This window comes from Astyanax mexicanus, chromosome 17, assembly GCF_023375975.1.
Source record: "Astyanax mexicanus isolate ESR-SI-001 chromosome 17, AstMex3_surface, whole genome shotgun sequence".
Classification (NCBI taxonomy): Eukaryota; Metazoa; Chordata; class Actinopteri; order Characiformes; family Acestrorhamphidae; genus Astyanax; species Astyanax mexicanus.
This window is the reverse complement of record NC_064424.1, coordinates 47,829,323-47,846,274: the sequence shown is the minus strand read 5'-3', so window position 1 is coordinate 47,846,274 and position 16,952 is coordinate 47,829,323. Positions and strand designations below refer to the sequence as shown.

Sequence of the window (16,952 nt, the reverse complement as noted above, 5' to 3'; positions counted from 1 at the left end):
ATTTCAGGCTCCATCCGGACGCTAGAATCAGTGATTTCTCGGCTCTGTAGTTGATAAGGCAGCCTGTAGGCTCGGTGTTGTGAAGCAGCATCTGTTGAAATTTAGAGATTAATTATTCTGCAGGATTTTATCTCAGTTTTATTGGGATTAACTGTGCTGTTACACGTTTTTATGAGGAGATAATCTGAAGAGCTTCTGGATGAACATGGTTTGTCGTCAGTGATATGACTGTCCTGTCACCCAATCGTCCCGACCCCTCTTTCTGCTCTCTGTGTCATACGCTGTTAGGATTAAGAGTCCTGAAGCATGAATAATTAATGATTTAACTTTCTCAGGACTCTACAGATCACTTTTTAAACCTTTTACTTAAAAGTGACTTATTTTAGTTAAAAGCTGTTTTAGTTCAGACAGAAAAACTGTGAAAATCAGATTGTGTTGGACATTCTCTCTTTCATCAGTGGACACTACACACAGGACACTGATTACAGGACACTGTCCACAAGACACCACCCACAGGACACTACCCACAGGATGCTACCCAGTGGATGCTTCCCACAGGACAATGTCCACAGGACATTGCTGACCCGGCACTACCCACAGGACAGTGCCAATAGGATATCTGCCCACAGGGCACTGTCCACAAGACACTAACTTTAGGAAGCCAACCACAGGACACTGTCCACAGAATGCTGGTCACAAGACGCCACCCACAGGATGCTGTCCACAGGACACTGTCCACAAGACACTAACTTTAGGAAGCCAACCACAGGACACTGCTCACTGGATGCTGGTCATGAACACTACCCACAGGACACTGTCTACATGATGATACCTAAGGGCATTACCCACAGGATGCTGTCCACAGGACACTGCCCACAGGGTACACCGCGGCACAGTGGCGCCGATATCACACGTTACAGCAGGAACCTCCGGCGTATTATTGCTAAATTATTAGTTTGATATTATAAATTACTGATTTAGCAATTAATCCTCAGATGATCAGTATTGTCCTGATCAATAATGTGTCTAATAAATCAAAATTACTGATATATGATAATATCTGAATTGCCTGTGTGTGTAATTACAGAGTATTGATTATCAGCCGGTCTAGCTAACGGCCGGGCGCCGCCGGCACGGTAAACGCCACGTTGCCCTTGGTGCTCCAGCTGACCCCTGGCTGTAGTGTGTGTGTGTGTGTGTGTGTGTGTGTGTGTCGTGTCGATGAGTGTGATAAAATAGTGAGATGAAATGAGCTGCTGTGTCAGCACGACTGCTCCGAGCTCCGGCGTGCGGTAGAGCCTGCAGACAGATCAATACACTCAAGATGCTCAGCGTGCAAACCCAGGCACGTACACACACACACTCACACACACACACACACACTCACACATAACATGCTTAAAATACTCTAACACACACACTCATGGACTCGTGGATTTCCTAATTGCTTAGAGTCTCACAGGAAAACCTGTAAGGATCACTCAAATAATTGGGCGTCTAAATATAAACCTTCCAGGTGCAGATCACTAACATCACCATCATTATCACCACTCTCTGCCGTGCACTATCAGCGTGTGCCTCAACTTCACAAGACCATTTCTAAATCAGTTTCTCTGATTCATATTCATAAAGAGTTTTAAGAATTCAGAAATCAATATTTGGTGGAATAACCCTGGTTGGTTTTAATCACAGTTTTTTTCATGCATCTTGGCATCATGTTCTCCTCCACCAGTCTTACACACTGCTTTTGGATAACTTTATGCTGCTTTTTGCTGGACTAAAACAGGTACTGTATTTAACCTGAGGGAAAAAAGGCTTGTTTAGACTGTCTCTATAGACCCTAAATAGTTCTGATGTTTAGTAAGAACATGAATAACTAATCAGAAACGCTGTGATTGGACGAGACTCTGTATAAAGGGTGTTTCTCGATGTTGACCAGGTATTCATATATCCCAATATTTATCCATGAATCAGGAGTCAGAGTTTCTCAACCACTCGACCCTCAGAGCTCAGAGACGGAGGCGAGACCCAAAGATCAATAAACTCTTATCAGACTGACCAATCAAAACAACAGAATGATATCTATTCAGCAGCTCCAGTCTAGTCCTCTACTGTTTACCTGCCTCTCTCTCTCTCTGATTGGCTCTCCAGTATATATATATATATATATATCTTAGATTTTTACTCCAGTCACAGGTTTAGTAACTGTATTAAAATGTCTGGTACGGAGTTTAAGCTGCTGCTTTTATTTCTTACGGTACAGGAGGGAAAAGAGGTGAAAATAATATGAATATAAAACTTTCACTTTCTCATCAAAACTGAATCTGAACGTCAGACTGAGCTGTGGACCCTCATACCGTACCTCAGTATCAGCTGATTGATATTCACACACAGATCTGTTGCCAAAGGCCATTTTCCCGCCGGCGGTCGGGGAGCGAGAGCGGGGCGTGACGCCTCGTCCCGGAATGTAATTACGTCCATCTGCTTCAGAATAAATAAAATAACGCAGGACGATTAGCTGACATGAGAAAGCAGCTCTCCTTATTTATTTGTCAGATTCGGCTTTTGAGGGAAAGATCAGAAGTGACGGTGACGTCCGAGTCACGTCCTCAAAATGTCAGATCTCGTCTTCTTCTGAGAACGTCCTGACACCGAGGACATCCCAAAAACATCAGGATATTCACCTGAGATTCAGCGGACAGGACAGTAAACGGATTCCAGCCCATAGCAAACACTTTTTACTATACAATTAAACTCAAAACACAAACACACACACACATAAACATATTTTTCATAACTCAAAACAAAGAACAAACACTTGGACAGTAAAACCAACTTTGAGGCTTTTGGCCTGTTTTTCAGCTCTGTTCAGGTATTAGATTATAATCACTGTTAGTAATTAGTATTTCTGAGTAAACTGCCTGGTGTAAAGTCTACAGACATGCTCAGTGAGGCCTTCTGATCATCAGAATTACTGTAGCATGAATAGTTAAAGGCGGCGCTCTGACCGGATATTGGCCTTGCTGAATAATTGAAAAGCCAAATGACATTTCTATCTGACATTTTCAAAACTTGAAGCAACTGATGCAACTCCTTCCTTTATCCTCCCTGAAGGAAATCTCTGTTCTGAGCATCAAAGTGGGCGATATTCTGAATTACAGAGGCTTTTAGGGATTACAAGACCGTCCTCGATTACGCAGAAAGGAGTCGGCTAATGGTATTAATGTGGTTACAGATGTTCGGGGTCTAAAACAATGCAGTACTTAGTAAGAGTACTCCACAGCGACTCCTCGATTTATTCTTTTAAAGAGCTCGAGGCTGGAGATTATCCGTGAGCCGGACTTTGTGTATAATGGATGACCAGCAGAGCTGAGCAACCAGTGGATTCATTGGAAAAACAAATGGACTCTGTGAATAAAAGACATTAGGCCTGTATCGACTTTCTTGGCCGGGCTGGAAATCTTTCCATTGTTCAGAAGTTCAGAGCAACTGGATTACCAAAGGATTCTTTAACATCCTTCCAGAACACAGACAGAGGCAGTTCATTTCAAACACCGCCAAGTATTTAGTGTCAGGACTTTGTTTTCGGCGTGTTCTCTCAGCATTTAGCAATAATACGAGCTGAAAGGGGAATTGTGGGTATTGGCAAGGTTATTCAGCATGAGCTGGAGCCCCGGGAGAAGTGAAAGAACGTAAAGCAGGAGGTGAAAAAAGAGAGAAAATGTCTTAAACACAAACAGCAGCAGCAGCAGAGAGCTAAGCGCTTAATCTACAATGCTCTGAGAATACTAACGATCCGCTAATCGCTTTTGACCTTGACATGGAGCAACAAGGTCACCTGGGAGCCGATGCGTTTGCAGGGCTGTGAACTAGCGGAGGAGATATTGTGAATAATTAGTAAACTAGACGGCGCTGGGCGTGTCCCCGCTCCTGCCCCCTCCCCCCGAGGGGTTGTACCTGCCTCTTCTGCATCCGTCAGGTGATGTTTTATTATGCTGATCTGGGGTCAGTCGTCTGGGCGTGCCGTGTGCAGTGGGTTCCCGCCGCATAATTAAAGCAGGGTAATGTCTGAATGGTGAGGAAGGCTGGCTGTTATTCAGTTCTGCGCCGCCGCGAGGCTGAACACGGTCCGGTTCTCCTGAGAGTAATCCCGTTTATGTTTTGTAAGATTTCAGGAAAATAAAGTGGATGAGCCTCAGGAGGGTCCTTATATTTTATATTTTATATTTTATTATCAGAAGGAATGATGCCAGGAATACCGCAGGGCTTAGATCTGATCTGTGCCGACTCTAAACCCTTACCACTCTATTTTTTATTCTCTGTATAATATCATATTCCAGATGTGTAAAAGTACAAGCTGCTGGTTTATTCCAGCTTTCTCATATTTATGTATTCAGGTCAATACATGGCATTATATATTACCATTGTTCTAGACACTGACCAGTTGCATGTTGTGCTGTTTGTGCTGCTTTCTGAGTGATGAACTCTCAAGTGGGGTATCTGGTTACTGTTCTGCTATCAGAGAACTATCGTGAGCAGTGGAGGTTTCTTCAGTAGAGCGATTGGACAACATCCCACCAAAACACGAGAAAGAAGAGAACACACTTGTATAACAAACACACATTTTGTTAATAAAGTGAATCAGACTTGCAGGGGTAATCGTAGACAGCCAGGATCAGTAACAAGATGGAAGCAATAGTAAACAATATATCAGGGAGAGAGCAGGAAAAACACGGGTGACACAAATAAGGAAGGGCAAGGCAAAAAGAGTAGTCAAAAAATGCAATATGGTAACAAAAGAGCAATAAACAAAGAAATGTGAGGTAGAAGAGCTAGAAACTAGATTTAATACCGGACAATGATAAACAGGAACAAGGGGGTGTTTATACAAACAAAAACAGGTGTGGGCAATCAGAAGCTCGTGAGTTAGAAGGTCTGGTGTAGGTGCATGCTGGGAGTTGGAGTCTTTAGTGTGTGTATCAGAGTTCCTGGCAGGCAGACTGATAATGTCAGGACTGAGATACAGTATGTAGATTAAAGATGAATATTTATATTGCTGTGTAGTGATTACTGGAGGTGATGAGATGATGCATGAGGTGAACAGAAAGAACACTAATTGTGTAATGCAGAGTGACACTGTCCAATTATCCAGCTGATTAATTCCCACAGTGCAATTAGACTACTGTCTAGTTAGAGACCTGTTAATATTGAACAGGTCACTATAAAATCATACCATCATAATACAGGTCTGAAAAACATAAGAGAGAACTTAAAAATGATGATTTTCTTTGATTTTACCAAATTAAAATCCTCTGGAATATAATCAAGAGGAAGATGGATGATCACAAACCATCAAACCACCAAACTGAACTGCTTGAATTTTTACACCAGGAGTAAAGCAGCATAAAGTTATCCAAAAGCAGTGTGTAAGACTGGTGGAGGAGAACATGATGCCAAGATGCATGAAAAAAAAAACTGTGATTAAAAACCAGGGTTATTCCACCAAATATTGATTATTTCTGAACTCTTAAAACTTTATGAATATGAACTTGTTTTCTTTGCATTATTTGAGGTCTGAAAGCTCTGCATCTTTTTTGTTATTTCAGTCATTTCTCATTTTCTGTAAATAAATGCTCTAAATGAGAATATTTTTATTTGGAATTTGGGAGAAATGTTGTCTGTAGTTTATAGAATAAAACAACAATGTTCATTTTACTCAAACATAAATCTATAAATAGCAAAATCAGAGAAACTGATTCAGAAACTGAAGTGCTCTCTTATTTTTTACAGAGCTAAAATGTTTGTGTAAATAATTGTGTAAAAATCATATTTTAAAAGATTATTCCTGGGGTTTTAGTGATTTTCTGATCAGTATTTTTAGGTGTTTAGGTTCTGAATGAAATCAGAGCTTAATTGATGCTGATGTTGGTGGAGCAGGAGTTTAAGATTTTGGTATTGGTGGTGGAGTAGAGCTCAGGTGAATGGAGGGAGGAGTAATCCCTCGGCAGTAGAGTAATGGAATAATAGATTAATGGATTAATGGCGGTGGTGCTGCTCCTGTTTCTCTGCACCTGCGGACTCTACATCCGGCCGGACCCGGTGGTATTGCCCGGTGATGCCCGGTGGAGCCGTGTCATAAATCCAGCCCGTGATCCCAGCAGGCTCCGCCCCTCTCCAGCCCCCAAGGCGCCGCAAGATCAATCCAAGGTGGAGCTTCTGCAGACCTCAGCAGCTTCTGCTCAGCTTTCAGTGCGAATAGAGGAGGAGCTCAGCGGGGTGCAGGGGGTCGTCCCGCCGGAGCGGGGGTGGGGGGGGGATTACTGATGGGACTGTCTGACTGAAATTCAGTGTTTTAAATTCTTTATATTTGTTTTATTCAGAGGAAAATACAGCTACAGACTCAAAATATAACCCTTAAAATAAACTTAATATAAGATGTGTGATTGAGTTGTGTTTGTTCAACTTAAATCACTATTTTATGTAACTACACAAATCACACATGTGAGGAAAACAACATTTGGCCAATCCAGCTAAAATAATATATTTAATCTATATTAACAGACTGTGCCGAATAAGCTTTATTTGTGCAACATTTTATTAACTGCTGTCACACTTTATCCTGTGCCCTGTGTTTTTTCCTCTTCTGGTTCTTTGTTTTTCTGTCTTGGGTTTCAAGTCATGTGCTCTTTTAATTAAGCACATGGCCTTATTTTGTTATTGTCCTGTCTCCGCCCTAGCCCCGCCCTAGCCCCGCCCTCTCCATTAGCGTTTTCACCTTGTGTCCTGTTTGTAACCACGCCCCTCGTTACCAGTCCCAGGTGTTCCTCACCCTCCTTGTGTAATTAAGCCCCTTTGTTTCAGTGTTTAGTGTGGAGTCTTTTGTGTGCTTGTGATGCCGTGCATGCTTGTCAGGTTTGTTTGTTTTCCTGATCCCTGTGTTGTTCTCAGCTGTTAGATTTCTTGTTTTCTTGTCTTTTCTTGTTTTTGTTCATTAAGTTCTAAGTTATCCTAGTCTTGTTTATTCGTTTATTTTGCTTTTCTCCTGGTTTTTTGTTTATGCTTTAGTTTTCATTATTTTGTTAAATATTTGTTTAAGATTCACCTGCATAAGAACTACCATATTAACTTTTACCAAATTTATAGCGTTATACTGTGTTTGTGCCAAAGATGCTTATCTGTTTCATAAACATGCAAGGAGATTATAGCTGTAAAAATGGATTATAAACTACAGGTTAAGAACTGTGCAGAACATCATTAAACAGTGGAAGGTCAGAGGTATGATGTTTAATAGTGAAAGTAAGAGCTTTCTCTTACTGAACAGCTCTGTAGCTTTAAAAAAGCTCTTATCAGTGAGAAAACACAGCAAAAACAGCTTCAGTTTAGTAGAGAGAGTAAAGATCAGTGGAAAAAGAAGATCATGTGAAGATCTGATGATGAGTGCAGATTTACCCAGAGTTCCAGAGTGATGGAGCATCAGGGTAAGAAGAGAGCAGAAGCTTGTAGAAACGATGCCACAGTGAATGCATAATCAAAGCTAAAGGTGGTCCAACCAAGTTTTAAAGTGTATAAAGATGCTAAAAGGTTTATTTTTTAATGAACTTTCACCAGATCCTGACACACGGCTTCATGATATCCAGTAAAGATCATAATGTTCAGGATGTTTCTGCTCTGCTGCAGAACTTCATTAACCTGATTTTATTCCGTCTGGTTGCAGATGGGGGTCCGTGCCGGACGACGTACTGTGGGCGGGGTCGAGAGTGCGTGGTCCGGCGGCTGACGGGTCACGCGGAGTGCGTGTGCCAGGAGAAGTGTCACGGCTCGTTCGTGCCGGTCTGCGGTTCTGACGGTCATTTCTACGAGAACCACTGCGAGGTGTTCCGGACGGCCTGCGCTCAGAAGAGGAGGATCTACGTGGTCCACAGTAAAGACTGCTTCTTTAAAGGTGGGCTGAGGAACAGCTTCTTCCCTCTCTCTCTCTGCTTTTTCCTTTTGTTCTTTTGTTCTCTCGGCTGAGAGAATATCGACACACACTCGTATCTTAAGCGAATCCATCGTTTTTCAATGAAACCACTTTTCAGCGGCGGTACAGAGCGGTGTTATTGACCGCAGGCTCTCTCTGTTTGAGTCCAGTTGGAGCATAAATACCACCTTAAAACAGAAGCACCAAACTATTCTATTAAAACTGGACTGGGCTTAAAAATAAGGTCTATGATGCAGGCTTGTGTTTTTAGCATAACAAATCACACTGAGCTTTGTGACGTTGTACAAGTTAGCATGTTAAAATCACACAACTCTGGCTTGTTTTAAATTAAAGTCTTTATTTACTAAATGTCTGGTTTAAATCAGGCTCTGGCTCGTAATGAGAGTTTATGGTTTGGATGAACGCACACAGGCTCTGGTCAAATCCAGCTGGATTATTTGGGCTGATCTCTGTGTAAAGTATCTGTTAGCAGTATTTTTGGTGGTCTGGTATCGGCAGGTCTGGTGGCAGGTTTAGGGAGCCGGGCCGGGTTCAGGTCGGCTGATAGAAGCTCAGCAGGGCGTTCGGGGAGGTCTGTATGCCTGAGCGGCGTTCAGCACGCGGCTTCAAATCACAGCGCGGCGCTGAGAGCGCGGGGGAACATCCCCGACCGTTTCCAGCGTAATTCCTGCGTGAGTAATCTGAATTAGGCAGGTGTTCAATCGGCGTATTCCACTCGACTGCGTCCGGCGGGGCCGGAGCTGAAGAGAGGCTCTCAGAAACGAGGCGTCGGTCTGTGTGACATGAAGCGGCTGTTTATTTATTGCTTACATTTTTCAGTTTAAAGGGAAAAATGAGCTGCAGAATATACCCTGAATATACACTGAATATACACTGTTTAAAATCAGCTTTAATATGGTCTACACTGGTGTAACATCAAGCTTTTGGGGATTATTCACTCAAATTCACAAGGAAAGTTAAATTCCTTCAATGGAAGCCAATGTATAAAGACTTATTTTGTTTTTGTGATTATTATTCTGGTTTAAAATACGCTGTGTCATATTAAACAGTACATCAGGGCAGCTATACTTCAATTATTTGAAAACAGAAAGCTAGAAAACTTTAATCTGAACCAGGTTTAATTTATGAAAAGGTGCAGAAACATCAGGCTGACTCTAAAACATGCAGATGGATGCTGTGTGTGTGTGTGTGTGTGTGTGTGTGTGGTGTTAAAAATAAAAGCTAAAAATAGACTCTGGTTGCTGAACGTGCCAAAAAGTATTCTTATTAAATCAGCATTAGAGAAATTCCATTATAATAACTGAAATAAGCGCACATACAGTGTTATAATCTCATTAAATAATAAAATTGTGCATTATTACTGTGTTAAAACTATAATATTTATTGCCATAAACCAGCCAATAAAAGTTGTTTCATTCTGAGGCTGTTCAAAAGGAAAGTTGTATAATTCGAATTCATATAGAAAAACAAACAAAGCAACAAATAAAGACACAAAGACCGGAAAATAAACGAAGAATAAAAGAATAAATAGACAATCAAGGAGTCAAAACAAACAAGCAAAATAAAGATAACAAAATACAGTAAAATAAAACAGTAACACAACAGAGAACAATAGAAAACATGGAGAATATATACACAGACAAGGAACTCCTGGGGTAGATAACGAGAGGGCGGAGTAACACATGAGTCAGATAAGACAAAAACAAGGTAGTAAATAGGTTTGTAAAACTGCATCAGAGCATTCTTCACCCCAATTTAACTCATATATATTTATGAATGCTCTGTTTGTTTAATTTTTTAAATTGTGGCTTATTTTATAGTGACTGATTCTATAACAGCAGGATATGTTCTATTACTGCTCTCTCTCTCTCTCTCTCTCTCTCTCTCTCTCTCTGAGGGATATTGATCCTCCCTTCTTCCTCATCACTCTCTCCTTTCCGGCGTGGTGTTTTCTCCTGTTTTCCTTCCGACATGGGGAACAAAAAATAGCTTTCAGCAGATGGGTTTTGATGCCAGTGGTAGATATAGCAGATAGCTACTCGATATTATTGATGAAAGCTTTTGGCTGTTAGTTCTGTGTCCTTAAGGGGGAATTTTTCCAAAAAATAAAATGCTGAGAACTGCAGAATCATCTTCAGTTATTTTTCAGACTCTTTCTGTTTATAATGCAGATGTGTCTCCTCACAAAAGAAAAACATTGTTTTTTGGTGTTTTTATTCATCACTAAGCTATTATTTTACAAACCAAAAAAAGTAATTATAAATTTTAACCAACAACAAAAACACATCAGTGTTTAAAAGTTAAAAACCTGACCTCTCAACTGCTTCAGAAATTTTAAATGGTCTTTGTAAAATTTATAACAGATTATTATAAACATTCATGTCTGATTGAAATATTAATGATTCTACATTTTCCTGGCATGATTAACTTACTCCAACTCTCCAATCCCAGCAAGATCTAAAGGTTTAGTGCAGCTCTCAAAACTGCACACAAAATATTTATCTTCCTGCACAGTTGTGCATCGGGGTCTCCCACTCCTTGTCTGTCCATGTTAGAGGCAGTTTTGTCTATTTTGTCATCATTTTAACTTTCTTTTTATTTAACATTTTTAAATTCTGTTTGTAAGAACTGTTTTGTGTTTATATAATAAGAGTAAAGTGAGAGATGAAACTGATGAGCTGCTCTGAGATCTCTCTGCTGCACTTTAAGTTTAGAGAGCACATGTAGATCATCTCCTCCGTATCTCATAATTAAAGCTTCCAGCGTCTCGTTTCTCTTTCTGTTATTATTTTGGGGAAGAGTGAAGCCGGTTCTCCGTGTCCTCACTGATAATTAAAGGCGATGTGGATGAAGCTCTCTCACCTTGTGACTCGGCTTTGATTAAAACCTCGGTTACAAAAAACAATATAAAGTCACGGCGGCTCGCGGGCACTCCGGCTTTCATCTGGGCAGCGGCGCGGCGGCGGTTTGGCCGGCGAGTCCGGCGCTCAGCGGGAGGCCTGTGAAGTTGGAAGTGACTTGACCGCTCCGTCCCGATTTCCAGGCATCCAGCCTGCCCTCGAGATCCGGCAGAATTAATCATCCCTGCTGCAGACGGAGTTTTGGAGGGGTTACGGTGGAGGGGTTACGGTGGAGACACGCCGGGGTGACGCGTCCGCCGCTGATCAGAAGAGCGGTCCGGGTCCTGGTGGGTTTATTTGTCGGGGGCAGGGTGTTGCTCATCCTGATGAGGGCTGAGGGTACAGCAGTTTGATGTGTTGATATCTCAGGCTTTGGGTTTGATGTCTTGAGTGCTGAAAGTCTGGACCTTCAAAGCGTACCTTCGTTTTTTTCCCTGAAGCTAAATCAGTCCAAGCACCGCAACTTCCCCCGAAGCCATCCAGCAGAAATGTAAAAAAGTTCCTGCCATCATGGGTCAGACTGGGAATACTTAATTCAATGACCAGAGAGAGGTATAGTTTTATCAGTTAACCTCCTGTAATGCAACTTTGCCTCTAACTGCACACTGTAAGATATTTACTGTATCTTCCTGCACAGTTGTGCATCGGGGCCTCCCACTCCTTTCTCTTTACATGTTAAAGCCAGTTTCTGCTACTCTCTGAAGGTGGAAGTTAATAGCTTTAATAGCTTAATACCTTTTTTAACACAACAGTAGAATGATAGACTCTAAAACATTTTGTTTTTCACTCTGGTCATTTTGAGCTTAAAAGCAAGCCAACAAACGCTGATGCTTTAGATACTAAACTAACCTGGAATGTTGAGCTGATGTCTCATATATAATCTACACTGACATGCAGGCATGTAAAATCAGTATGTAAATTAAACATGAAGTGTAATACAGTATATTTACATATTCAAAACCTACATATCACCATCTTTATAATGTTCTGTATTATTTTCTTGCTGCTTTTTGGCAGATATTAATCCTGATTCTGAGATTATTTTGGGTTTTTTCCATTTTGGCACCCAAACAGGTGCAGAGCCCAGCTCATTAATATGTATGAGCTCATTAACATGTTGCTCCTAATGGCCTTTTTACCAGGAACATGTGTAGAAGTCCTGCAGTGGTGAGAGGACAGCAGTGCGCTCTGGATTGTTTTATCGATACGGCGTAAAAATTTCACACTTCTTTCAGCTCTGCTTATTGAAATTATTATATATTTATATTAAGATATTTGCAGCAACTAGAAAACGATCATGTTTTAATTTCTTTATTTTTTTTATTTCTAAGTTCCTAAAGCAATCAGTCTTCACTGAGCAATGATTATTTACAATAATGTATTATTATTATTTTATTTACTTTGTGAAGGGCACTGAAAGGTCATCACACTCCTGTTGCGTGATGATGTCACAGCAGTGATGTCAGAAGCTCTTTTGAGTCTGCAGTTTCTCCAAAGTCACACGGAAAACTTTATCAGGACACAGTGTGTAGTTTGAGAGCAGGTGTGGCCGTGCCTTTTCCCAACAACCCTCAATTTTTCTTGTGTTTGGTTATTAACGAGCTTCAGGCCGCACCCCATTCTTCTTTCAGTGCTCCGGATACGACGGGTCCCTGAGTCCCCTCGGTCACATGGTCACCTCATTAACTTGATTGGTCCCCGGTGGTTCATTATATTAAAGTATTTGCTGTTTGAAATGGATGCTGTGTCCCAGTTATAAATGTCCCCTGTTCCTTTATTAGTCCCTCGTCTCATAAACACGGGTCTGAGGCGGGAGAGCGTGAGGAGAGTACTGCCGGACAGAAGATACTCCAGTGAGGACTGCAGGACAGTGTATAATCTCACTGCAGCTTCCCCTCTGCAGCAGAGTTAAGATTTAAGGTGTTTACACTCACTGAACGCAGTAAACTGACCCCCACCCATTGGATTCAGTTGTTTCTCCAGTGGTAGAGCGGTTTGGTGCTGCTGTGGTGCGGAAAACGGTGCGTTTCCACACTCCACCACTCTAACGCTTACCGCTAGTGTTGTAGTCAAGACCGCTAGAGCCGAGTCCAAGTCTGAGTCAAAACCAGGAAAAAACGAGACCAAGTACAAGACCAAGACCGAGAGCAGATTAAGATTTAAAAAATTAAAAACTCAAATTCAAATTCCATTTATTTTTATTCTAAAACATAAAAAACAATCACAATTTACCCTGATCACCCTGTGAGGGACCACCATTAGAAAGAAAAAGACATCTAGAAAGAGGCGGTTGTAAGGCATTGTGAGAGGTTGTGAGAGGTTGTAAGGCATTGTGAGAGCTTGTAAGGCATTGTGAGAGGTTGTAAGGCATTGTGAGAGCTTGTAAGGCATTGTGAGAGGTTGTGAGAGGTTGTAAGGCATTGTGAGAGCTTGTAAGGCATTGTGAGAGGTTGTGAGAGGTTGTAGGGCATTGTGAGAGCTTGTAAGGCATTGTGAGAGGTTGTGAGAGGTTGTAAGGCATTGTGAGAGCTTATAAGGCATTGTGAGAGGTTGTGAGAGGTTGTAAGGCATTGTGAGAGCTTGTAAGGCATTGTGAGAGGTTGTGAGAGGTTGTAAGGCATTGTGAGAGGTTGTAAGGCATTGTGAGAGGTTGTAAGGCATTGTGAGAGCTTGTAAGGCATTGTGAGAGGTTGTAAAGCATTGTGAGAGCTTGTAAGGCATTGTGAGAGGTTGTGAGAGGTTGTAAGGCATTGTGAGAGCTTGTAAGGCATTGTGAGAGGTTGTGAGAGGTTGTAAGGCATTGTGAGAGCTTGTAAGGCATTGTGAGAGGTTGTGAGAGGTTGTAAGGCATTGTGAGAGCTTGTAAGGCATTGTGAGAGGTTGTGAGAGGTTGTAAGGCATTGTGAGAGCTTATAAGGCATTGTGAGAGGTTGTGAGAGGTTGTAAGGCATTGTGAGAGCTTGTAAGGCATTGTGAGAGGTTGTGAGAGGTTGTAAGGCATTGTGAGAGCTTGTAAGGCATTGTGAGAGGTTGTGAGAGGTTGTAAGGCATTGTGAGAGCTTGTAAGGCATTGTGAGAGGTTGTGAGAGCTTGTAAGGCATTGTGAGAGCTTGTAAGGCATTGTGAGAGGTTGTGAGAGGTTGTAAGGCATTGTGAGAGCTTGTAAGGCATTGTGAGAGGTTGTGAGAGGTTGTAAGGCATTGTGAGAGCTTGTAAGGCATTGTGAGAGGTTGTGAGAGGTTGTAAGGCATTGTGAGAGCTTGTAAGGCATTGTGAGAGGTTGAGAGGGGTTGTGTTGGTGCTCTCTCCGCAGCCTCTTTAAAATCAGGCCGCTATCGCGCGCTCTCTCTCTCTTTTCTCAGCGCTGATCCTGCAGTCGCAGAGCGAGGGGGATAAATGTCACTTTCAACACAAGACCAATCAACTCAAAAACAAAATAATCTGCTGTGAAAGCGAATCCTTACAGCCGCCTTAGAGTCTCTGACTCGCCTTTATAAAGCCGTTATCACTCTTCAGGCCTTTTCACTGGAGATGACAGCCTGGCACAGCCTGGCACAGTCTGGCACAGCCTGGCACAGCCTGGCACCGCGCTCCGTCTGGGTCTCGCTTTCAGCGCACGACTTTCGCCCAGCTAAGCTCCTCTCTGCCCTCCAGCCGGCGGCTCTGAGGCGCTAAATTGGAGTTTAGAGCTGCAGTTTGTGGAGCTTCTTTGAGAGTATTTAGAGAATTCAGTGCAGTAATAGCAGAGTTTAGGAGCTCGCTGTGAGGATATATATATATAATCTCTACACGGGATTATCCTCGAACAGAAACACACAAAGAAAGTTCTTTATTCTGTTTTATTTTGGGACATTCTTATTGAAATGAATTGATAAGTTTCACATTAAAATGAGGAAAAGCTGTATTAAAACATGCTTAATCTGTTTTGACTTGGTGTTTCTCAACTTCTAAGTCAAGTTCTGTTGAAATTGAATAATGTGAGCTACTGCTGCATTGATTTAGTAGCTCACAAGAGTAAAGTGATTAAACTCCTAATAGATTCATATTTTTATTTTGTTCTAAATAGCTCCTCTATTGGAGATATGTGTTTCTGACTCATGCTTTTATTTAATTTATTTAGGAATTAAAGTTATTCAATTTATAATCATCCTTAATCAGAAAACACATTCTAAATAATAATATTCAATTGAGTGAAAACAGAGACCAAGGTTATAAAGAGCTTATTTTACTACAAAAGCTTTATAAGCACACTGTAGGGTTATGAGAATTATTTAGTTTATTTATTATTTAGTAATTGAGTTTTGTTGATTTTGAATTAATTTTTTTATTTGTAATGATTTTTTTAAGCGAGAAGCTTAATATATATGTTGTCCTGTTCTGTGTCTCTCCTGTCTGTCTCTGTGTTTTTTCTGCCCTCCTTGTCTCCGCCCATGTCTTCAGTGCTCTTACCTGTGTTTATTTGTAGCCCCACCCCCTCATTACCTGCTCCCGGGTGTTTCCTGTTTTCTGTTTCCTCCATGCGTATTTAAGCACCTGTGTTTTCAGTGTTAGTTTTAGTGTTAGAGACTTGAACCCAAGACCCCAGCACTGCGGAACATGCTAACTTCCTGCCGCACTTCCTGTCGCACTTCCTGGGACATGACTGGAGGAATATTACTGCTTCCTGTTTTGAAGGCTGTTTAACAGGAAGGTGAGCAGGTTGGTCTCTCTCGCTCGGCGCTGGATGAGCTGATTTTACAGCCGTTAATAAAAGCTGATCTGTAAGAAGTTGCGACAGCCGGACGCGAGAGCTGCAGGTCTTCACTCCGTCCAGCAGGTTATTGGTTCTGTAAAAGATGTAAGAGGAGGGGAACAGCGCGAGAGTTCGGCCACAGCTGAAATGTTTGAGTTTATTAAGTGAATTACATTCCTGTCAGACTCTCAATTCAATTCAATTTCACACAGAGGAAATAATTAACATCCTTCATCTCCACTGTTTCAACCTGTTAATGCAGCTACGCCTCATCCCAGCTTCATATTCAGAAGATCTGCTGCTGTTTAAACCAGGCAGGAGGGAGGAGTAATAATAGACTGTTCTCTCTCTCTCTCTCTCTCTCTCTCTCTCTCTTTCTGTGTCTCTCTTTCTGTGTCTCTCTCTCTCTGTCTCTCTCTCTCTCTCTCTTGCTCTATGGACTTGAGCGTCCTCCCTATTTTCTGGTCTGTGTAAAATTGGTTCGGAGATGAAGTAGAATGAGAAGCTCTGAGGGAAAAAAAGAGATAGCATTACCTACCTAGGCAAACGGACCTGGGGTAATATTGTGTGTGTGTGTGTGTGTGTGTGTGTGTGTGAGAGAGAGAGAGAGGGATGGAGAGAAAGTGAGGAAGAGAATTTATCCGGTTCCTGAAATGAGTTCTTTAGAAAGACCCTAAGGCTGTAAACTAGCTCTTAGCTGATAGTGTGTGTGTGTGTGTGAGTGTGTGTGTGTGTGTGTGTGTGTGTGTGTGTGATGTGTGTGTGTGTGTGTGTGTGTGTGTGTGGTAAGAAAGCCTGAGCTAAAGAAGCTAAAGGCTAAAGGCTATCACACTCTCTTATTTTAACAGCACTACCTCAGTCCTCACCGCGTCTCTGATATTAAAATCCTCCACATGCTAACATTACACCTGCTTATCTTCTCTAGAGTTAATATTTTTAATGATTTGACTCAGTAAAGCATAATTCTGAAGAAAATTTAGCCCTCATATTTCTGTATTGTGTTCCAGCAAAATTCTCCTTATCTTTTAATCAATGTGTATATTGTATTATTCATTCAGTAGGTGTAATATATATATATATATATATCTCAATGATCCACCGCTGCACTGGAGTTTTTTACAGAAAGAAAAAAAAGCATACAGAATAATGTGGATTAGTGGGTTAAGATCTGTATGATTTGTTGTTGGTGGTGATGACTGCAGTGTGTAAATCAAGTAGCCGCTCCCATACCAGTTACTCAGTCAGTGAGATTTCTTTGTGTGAATCTTGTGTGAATCAGCCATTACTTTCACGAATGTCCTGTAGATCCTGTTATACTACATTACCCCCCCAACCCCCA

At 41.6% G+C, this 16,952-nt stretch overlaps 1 protein-coding gene across 1 annotated transcript in view; it reads left to right on the top strand.

Annotated features, from left to right (window-relative positions):
- Window positions 1-16,952, top strand: part of fstl4 (follistatin-like 4) — a 142,253-nt gene that overhangs the window by 46,211 nt on the left and 79,090 nt on the right. Inside the window, exon 4 of the mRNA XM_022676692.2 lies at window positions 7,715-7,942. Coding sequence (XP_022532413.2) covers window positions 7,715-7,942 — 228 coding nt within the window. The remainder of the gene's footprint in view (window positions 1-7,714; window positions 7,943-16,952) is intronic.